The sequence below is a fragment of the Littorina saxatilis genome, unplaced genomic scaffold, assembly GCF_037325665.1.
Source record: "Littorina saxatilis isolate snail1 unplaced genomic scaffold, US_GU_Lsax_2.0 scaffold_1516, whole genome shotgun sequence".
In the NCBI taxonomy this organism is placed as follows: domain Eukaryota; kingdom Metazoa; phylum Mollusca; class Gastropoda; order Littorinimorpha; family Littorinidae; genus Littorina; species Littorina saxatilis.
The window spans coordinates 16,790-26,112 of NW_027126837.1; the positions used below are offsets into that span (position 1 = coordinate 16,790).

At 46.5% G+C, this 9,323-nt stretch overlaps 1 protein-coding gene across 1 annotated transcript; it reads right to left on the minus strand.

The window, feature by feature from the left end:
* Window positions 1-1,021: 1,021 nt before the first annotated feature.
* On the minus strand, window positions 1,022-8,413 carry LOC138955328 (salivary glue protein Sgs-3-like). The gene is made up of 3 exons (XM_070326947.1): window positions 8,313-8,413; window positions 7,425-7,505; window positions 1,022-1,703 (listed from the first exon to the last, which is right to left on the minus strand). The coding sequence occupies exons 1-3, from the start codon at window positions 8,411-8,413 to the stop codon at window positions 1,022-1,024; spliced, it is 864 nt and encodes a 287-aa protein (XP_070183048.1).
* Window positions 8,414-9,323: the final 910 nt, after the last annotated feature.

Below are 9,323 nucleotides of genomic sequence, written 5' to 3' on the forward strand. Positions count from 1 at the left end.
TATTTACAGCTTTCCGGTCATATGTCCGGCTATCACTCACTTTTAGGTGGCAGATGTCCAGATATAACACGTGTTTCAGAATCTCTATTTTTGGGTGTGTAACTTTCAATAATGAGTGGGTTTTTTTTTTAAATCTCAAAAAGTATTCTTAAAGTCTAACACATGTTTACACTCGCACTCCGTGTCTGTAGCTTTAGAAATAAACAAGTCCAGATATAACACATATTTCTTTGCGGCACATGTCCAGATATCCCCCCTTCAGACACGTATGTGTGTGTGTGTGTGTGTGTGTGTGAGTGTGTGTGTGTGTGTGTGTGTGTGTGTGTGTGCCGTGTGTGTGTGTGTGTGTGTGTGTGTGTGTGTGTGCCGTGTGTGTGTGTATGTGTGTGTGTGTCGTATGTGTGTGTGTGTGTGTGTATGTGTGTGTGTGTGTGTGTGCCGTGTGTATGTGTGGAGAGTGCGTGCTTGTGAGTTGCCTCTCTCGCTGTCTTTCTGTCTCTGTCTCTCTCGCTCTCCCTCTCTCTCTCTCTCCTTCTTTTTCTGTCTCTCTATCTCTCTCTGTCTTTGTCTGTCTGTCTGTTTCTTTCTCTCTCTCTCTCTTTGTCCTTCGATCGCAAGGGGTATGCAGTGCCTCTGCATTGCACTCCTATTTAATCGTTTATCATTTCGCGATTCTTAAAACTTACATATGATATACGTTATGTTAGGATTGAACACAGAAAACCCATTAATAAATAAAGTGACACGTGGATTTCAGTTTCATACATTTCCAGCCTGTGGGTCACACAGAAGGCGAGAAGCCAAGCGTTCAGAGCCCACTGCTCGTGAACGTGTGGGTTGATGTGCCGGTCAATAGTGTTTTAATCAAAACACCAACCTAGGGCGCCGTGACGTCCCTTCAAGTTGGCTGTCAGTGATTGTGTTTCACGACGCGTTGTGTGTGACATGGAGTGAACCCTGGTTTGGTCTGAGAGAGGAATGAGGGGGAGGGGGGTAGGGGGGGGGGGTTGGTTTGGGATAGTTAGTGTGCGCAGGGGTCTTTACTGGCTGGGTATTTACTGGCTGGGTCTTTACTGGTTGTGTCTTTACTGGTTGGGTCTTTACTGGTTGTGTCTTTACTGGTTGGGTCTTTACTGGTTGTGTCTTTACTGGTTGTGTCTTTACTGGTTGTGTCTTTACTGGTTGGGTCTTTACTGGTTGGGTCTGTACTGGTTGTGTCTGTACTGGTTGTGTCTTTACTGGTTGTGTCTTTACTGGTTGTGTCTTTACTGGTTGTGTCTTTACTGGTTGTGTCTTTACTGGTTGTGTCTTTACTGGTTGTGTCTTTACTGGTTGTGTCTGTACTGGTTGTGTCTGTACTGGTTGGGTCTTTACTGGTTGTGTCTTTACTGGTTGTGTCTTTACTGGTTGTGTCTTTACTGGTTGGGTTTTTACTGGTTGGGACTGTACTGGTTGGATCTTTACTGGTTGTGTCTTTACTGGTTGTGTCTTTACTGGCTGTGTCTGTACTGGTTGTGTCTTTACTGGTTGTGTCTTTACTGGTTGTGTCTTTACTGGTTGTGTCTTTACTGGTTGTGTCTTTACTGGTTGTGTCTTTACTGGTTGTGTCTTTACTGGTTGGGTCTGTACTGGTTGTGTCTGTACTGGTTGTGTCTTTACTGGTTGTGTCTTTACTGGTTGTGTCTTTACTGGTTGTGTCTTTACTGGTTGTGTCTTTACTGGTTGTGTATTTACTGGTTGTGTCTTTACTGGTTGGGTCTTTACTGGTTGGGTCTTTACTGGTTGGGTCTTTACTGGTTGTGTCTTTACTGGTTGTGTCTTTACTGGTTGTGTCTTTACTGTCTGGGTCTTTACTGGTTGTGTCTTTACTGGTTGGGTCTTTACTGGTTGTGTCTTTACTGGTTGTGTCTTTACTGGTTGTGTCTTTACTGGCTGGGTCGTTACTGGCTGTGTCTTTACTGGTTGGGTCTTTACTGGCTGGGTCTTTACTGGTTGTGTCTTTACTGGTTGTGTCTTTACTGGTTGTGTCTTTACTGGCTGTGTCTTTACTGGTTGGGCCTTTACTGGTTGGTGGTTGTGTATTGACTGGTTGGGTCTTCACTGGTTGGGTCTTTACTGGTAGTTGTATCGCACGGGGAGTTGCGTGTTGTGTGTCCGTATGTTGTGCGTGTTGTTCTGGGTGTGTAGCGTCGTCATGGTGTCTGGAGATGTTTCGTTCGCTTTCTTCCTGCTATAGTTCTTTGTTTCAATGTGTTGGGTTAATGTGTTCTTAAGAAATAAATGTATGGTGCATGGTGGCTACGTGTGGTGGCTAAGTGCCGTTGCTAAGGGTGCGTCATGTTTGGTTGCCATGGGTTGCTAGGTGTGCTAGTCTTGGCGATCCGCCACAGAAACACTTAGAACGTATAACAGTGGGCGTACACCCATACGTACAATGATGACGAGCAATTTACAAACAAACGTGCGGTTGAACCGCGGACACGCACTTCACTGACTGTACTGACATCACACCGGTTTAGACCAGAGAGAAAATAACATTAATTTTTCACATTCAAAACCTTTAGACAAGAAATAATCTTGAAGCATACCACACACAATTCAGGAAAATAATTTAAGAATTTACTTTAAGAATAATCACAACATAATACAAAATGTACGTCTTATTTCCCTATCCTATTAGAATTAAAGTCGTCATACCTTGGCTATTCGTTGTCCGGCCATAAGGCGGACGTCTTTCTTATTCAGTGGTCAGGGCAGAGAGCAGAGAGAGCAAATATTTTTATTTTAATCCTATACATCTGTTTATGTCTGTCCTTATTCTTCTGTTTCATTGGCTATTCTGCGTTCCGTGTGACCCTCAGGTGCCAGCCTATCTCTTATTACACAGGTTCTCCTTTGCCCCCCCCCCCCCATCCCCACTCTGCACACAACACCCAACACAACACATCCATCATCCGTCACAGTGATGAACAGTGGGGGTGACTTGTGTACCTCCCCCCCCCCCCACTCTGCACACAACACCCAACACAACACATCCATCATCCGACACAGTGATGAACAGTGGGGGTGACTTGTGTACCTCCCCCCCCCCCCCCCCCCCATCCCCACTCTGCACACAACACCCAACACAACACATCCATCATCCGTCACAGTGATGAACAGTGGGGGTGACTTGTGTACCTCCCCCCCCCCCATCCCCACTCTGCACACAACACCCAACACAACACATCCATCATCCGTCACAGTGATGAACAGTGGGGGTGACTTGTGTACCTCCCCCCCCCCCCCATCCCCACTCTGCACACAACACCCAACACAACACATCCATCATCCGTCACAGTGATGAACAGTGGGGGGGACTTGTGTACCTCCCCCCCCCCCCCCCCCATCCCCACTCTGCACACAACACCCAACACAACACATCCATCATCCGTCACAGTGATGAACAGTGGGGGTGACTTGTGTACCTCCCCCCCCCCCATCCCCACTCTGCACACAACACCCAACACAACACATCCATCATCCGACACAGTGATGAACAGTGGGGGTGACTTGTGTACCTCCCCCCCCCCCCATCCCCACTCTGCACACAACACCCAACACAACACATCCATCATCCGTCACAGTGATGAACAGTGGGGGGGACTTGTGTACCTCCCCCCCCCCATCCCCACTCTGCACACAACACCCAACACAACACATCCATCATCCGACACAGTGATGAACAGTGGGGGGGACTTGTGTACCTCCCCCCCCCACTCTGCACACAACACCCAACACAACACATCCATCATCCGACACAGTGATGAACAGTGGGGGTGACTTGTGTACCTCCCCCCCCACTCTGCACACAACACCCAACACAACACATCCATCATCCGACACAGTGATGAACAGTGGGGGTGACTTGTGTACCTCCCCCCCCCACTCTGCACACAACACCCAACACAACACATCCATCATCCGACACAGTGATGAACAGTGGGGGTGACTTGTGTACCTCCCCCCCCACTCTGCACACAACACCCAACACAACACATCCATCATCCGTCACAGTGATGAACAGTGGGGGTGACTTGTGTACCTCCCCCCCCCCCCCCCCCCCCCATCCCCACTCTGCACACAACACCCAACACAACACATCCATCATCCGTCACAGTGATGAACAGTGGGGGTGACTTGTGTACCTCCCCCCCCCCCCACTCTGCACACAACACCCAACACAACACATCCATCATCCGTCACAGTGATGAACAGTGGGGGTGACTTGTGTACCTCCCCCCCCACTCTGCACACAACACCCAACACAACACATCCATCATCCGACACAGTGATGAACAGTGGGGGTGACTTGTGTACCTCCCCCCCCCCATCCCCACTCTGCACACAACACCCAACACAACACATCCATCATCCGACACAGTGATGAACAGTGGGGGTAACTTGTGCTTTTCTTCTCGAGTCTTCTTCCCCCTCCTCCCCCCCACACACTCACACAAACATAAACAGACAAGCGAACAAGCAAAGTCGCTAAGATGTGCAGGTCCGATACGCAGTGCTAAAAACGGAAGGGGGGGGGGGGGGGGGTGAGGAGGATGTACACAAGCTACCAGCGCTGTTTACATCAATCATACGACTCAGTGATGAACAGCGGGGACAACTCAAGTTGTGTACCTGCTCTTCTTCCAACCGCCCCCCCCCCCCCCCCCACTCTGAACACATCACACAACACTACACATCAATCATACGACACAGTGATCAACTGTGGGGTTAACTTGTGTACCTCCTCTTCTTCCTCCCTGCCCCCCACCACTCTGCACGAACAGTGGAAGTAATTTGTGTACCTCCTCTTCTCCTTCCGCCCCCCCCCCCCCCCACACAATCACTGGAAAAAACCCAGACAAACGAACAAACAAAGTCTCTAAGATGTGCAGTGCTTATAAAGAAAGGGGGGCGGGGTGGGGAGAGAGGAGGCTGTTCACAGGTTACCAGCGCTGTTTACATCAATCATACCACTCGGTAATCAACAGCGGGGGTAACTTGTGTACCTGCTTTTCTTCCCCCCCCCCCCCCCCCCCCCCCCCCCCGCCAACTCTGCACACATCACAACTTGATACAAAACAGATCAATCATACGACAAAGTGATGAGCAACAGGGGTAGCTTGTATAACCTCCTCTTCTCCCCCCCTCCTCCCCCCAACTCAGCACACATCACACAACACAACACATCGCTCATACAACACAGTAAAGAGCAGTGGGGGTATCTTGTGTACCATCTCGTCTTCTTCCCCCCCCCCCCCCCCCCCCACAACTCTGCATCATCACACAACACGACACATCAATCATACGACAGAGTGATGAACAGTGGGGGTAACTTGTTTACTTCCTTTCCTCCCTCCCCCCCCCCCCTCCCCCACTCTGCACACAACACAACACATCAATCATACGACACAGTGATGAACTGTGGGGTTAAAGACATCCGACACCAATTAAACAACCGTTAAAAATCGCAAATATTTTGCCTGATGTATGTTTAATTAAAGTCTGACAAAACAAATGTGTTAAAATAAGAGAAATCGATCGTTGCGTTTTTAAGATACAGCCTCATGAATATGTTGTTTTTGTGTAAATCAGGGTAGGCTATTGGATATGGGGTCTAACTGATTAATTAAAATCACAAATACTTGTTTTTTTGTATGTGGCGTAAATACCGACTTAGTGCACATAAAAATGATTGGTTTTGTTACACATAAGTGTTTCCATTCTTTCTGAAATGGCTAATATTCGTTATTTTACATGACGTTTTACGTGCTAAAATTAAACCACCGGCTCACTTCAACTGAGTATATCTGCTAATAGAACCGTTAAATTTTCATAAAAGTTTAACATAATGCACACCTGGGTCTACACAATTAGATACACAAAAATTTTAAAAATCGATCGTTAAATTGTCGCATAATACGCTTGAATCTAATGCTTTTGTTGTTCTTACATATTCGTTGTGTGTTACATCAAATTAATATTGTAAGGCATCTGTCCGTGTTTCCGTCCGTCCGTGCGTCCGTCCGTCCGTCCGTCCGTCAGTCCGTCCGTCCGTCCGGCCGTCCGTCCGTCCGTCCGTCCGTCCGTCTATCCGTTACACTTTGGACCACTAATAATTCCTGTGTTTATTGGCCCGTTGTCTTCAAATTTGGAATGACATATAACATTGTTATGGCATATCAGTGACATATAACATTGTTATGGCATATCTGTGACATATAACATTGTTATGGCATATCTGTGGTTACCATTGCTAGCCAATCGCTTCGCGAATACCGAGGTTTCACAAGGTTTAGCGCTCACACGTCATTTCTTTTGCCTATACCTCCAGCGTTTCTTGACCGATTCACCACCAATTTCGTGTGAATGTGGATATGCTGATGCTTAAACCTGGTGCAACACTTCAAAAACATCGCTTCTTAGTAGATGGAGTTCCAACTGAAACAAAGCATGGGTGACCGCTTTATCGCTGAGCGCAGCGAGAGATTTTATACCCAAGCACAGTGTTCCATAGCAGCGTACGGATGCAGCCCTAGAAATTAGAGTGCTTACCTTTCACGATAGCGTAAGGCGTTCGACTTATCAGGGCGACATTATTATTATCATTATCATTATATTTATTGAGACATCACAGTGCGCTAAGAGCCACCAGCTTTAAACATCAGCTTAGCTGTACCCGGGTTTTTTTCACAACCTTTACAGCAATTTGCTTGAACAGTCAGTTCTTAATTATTTCTTTTTGGGTAATAAAAGATACGCTCATCACTGACATTATTACACACACACACACACACTCACACACACACACACACACACACACACACACACACACACACACACACACACACACACACACACACACTGGGAGACTGCATGTTACACACTCCCTCCCCTAAACACGCAAAAAGATACAATCGTGCACGCATCCTTTCGACTAACCCATAAAACCACGCCCCTCACAAATCTCCCAAGGTTACCTTTCGACCTGCCCCTCCCTCGGCCATCCCATCTCTAACCCTGAACCCACCACCTAATTCACCCTCCCTCGGCCATCCCATCTCTAACCCTGAACCCACCACCTAATTCACCCTCCCTCGGCCATCCCATCTCTAACCCTGAACCCACCACCTAATTCACCCTCCCTCGGCCATCCCATCTCTAACCCTGAACCCAACACCTAATTCACCCTCCCTCGGCCATCCCATCTCTAACCCTGAACCCACCACCTAATTCACCCTCCCTCGGCCATCCCATCTCTAACCCTGAACCCACCACCTAATTCACCCTCCTTCGGCCATCCCATCTCCAACCCTGAACCCACCACCTAATTCACCCTCCCTCGGCCATACCATCTCTAACCCTGAACCCAACACCTAATTCACCCTCCCTCGGCCATCCCATCTCTAACCCTGAACCCACCACCCAATTCACGCACACCAGTCTTTTTGTCCAAACCTTGGCGCCTGCAAAGCACGTGGCACACGTCATCAGTTTCACCGCATACTTAAAAACAGGTGACGTGTTCGTTTCCGTAGGATAATTATAGCCGTGACGAAAAATGTTAAAAAAAAAATCTCCCCGACAGTATTTGGAGTTTGGCTTATCGGTCAAAACCACGTTTGAGATATCCGTGTTTGAGTTAGCTATTTTTTGACAGAGTTTGGCTTATCGGTCAAAATCACGTTTGAGATATCCGTGTTTGAGTTAGCTATTTTTTGACAGAGTTTGGCTTATCGGTCAAAATAACGTTTGAGATATCCGTGTTTGAGTTAGCTATTTTTTGACAGAGTTTGGCTTATACGAATTAGAAATAGTCTTACAAAGAGCGGGGTCTGGCGGGGAATTGGTTTTGGTTTCTGATATCCGAGTCTTTTTGCTTAAGCGTGTTTCGTTTAGGCGAGTGCGGCTGTATAACCCGCGCGTCTGTTTGTGACGTCATGTGATTGAGAATGGAGCAAGAGAGGATGGAAGCGTGGGGGAGGGGGGGGGGAGAACTCAGAACTCAAAACTGAGAGAGAGAGAGAGAGAGAGAGAGAGAGAGAGAAAGAGAGAGAGAGAAAGAGAGAGAGAGAGAGAGAGAGAGAGAGAGAGATTTGTTTTGACATTATCATCCTAATCTTGATTATTATTATGAGTTGACTATAAAATGCGACTATATGCGTGTTATGTTGTTTGTTGTCATGCTGTGATACACCCCACCCGAGTTTCTCGTCTTGAGATAATAAAGTTTTCTACGTCTATGTCTATTAGCAAAGGGTGTCGCGTCTGACGATCGGTTACAGTGACTGCTTGTCTGATCCGGGTCTCTGTGTTTCAGACACGTATGACTGCGCGGTGTTGTCAGGGGGTATGATGGAGGGACACGTGCCATGTTCCGGTCTGTACCAACTGGCCAGGGTGGTCAAACCAGGTGATTAAAAGACAGAAGTCAACCAAATAACCAACCATAATCCAGCCAACCAACCAACCAAACAACAAACAACAAACAAACAAACACACAACAACAACAAGTCGCGTAAGGCGAAAATACAACATTTAGTCAAGTAGCTGTCGAACTCACAGAATGAAACTGAACGCAATGCAATTTTTCAGCAAGACCGTATACTCGTAGCAGCGTCAGTCCACCGCTCATGGCAAAGGCAGTGAAATTGACAAGAAGAGCGGGGTAGTAGTTGCGCTGAGAAGGATAGCACGCTTTTCTGTACCTCTCTTCGTTTTAACTTTCTGAGCGTGTTTTTAATCCAAACATATCATATCTATATGTTTTTGGAATCAGGAACCGACAAGGAATAAGATGAAAGTGTTTTTAAATTGATTTCGAAAATTTAATGTTGATAATAATTTTTATATTTTTAATTTTCAGAGCTTGTTTTTAATCCAAGTATAACATATTTATATGTTTTTGGAATCAGAAAATGATGGAGAATAAGATGAACGTAAATTTGGATCGGTTAATACATTTTTTTTATACAATTTTCAGATCTGAGCAAAGTCATTAATTAATTTTTAAACCACCAAGCTGAAATGCAATACCGAAGTCCGGGCTTTGTCGAAGATTACTTGACCAAAATTTCAACCAATTTGGTTGAAAAATGAGAGCGTGACAGTGCCGCCTCAACTTTCACGAAAAGCCGGATATGACGTCACCAAAGACATTTATCAAAAAAATGAAAAAACCGTCTGGGGATATCATACCCAGGAACTCTCATGTCAAATTTCATAAAGATCGGTCCAGTAGTTTAGTCTGAATCGCTCTACACACACACAGAGACAGACAGACA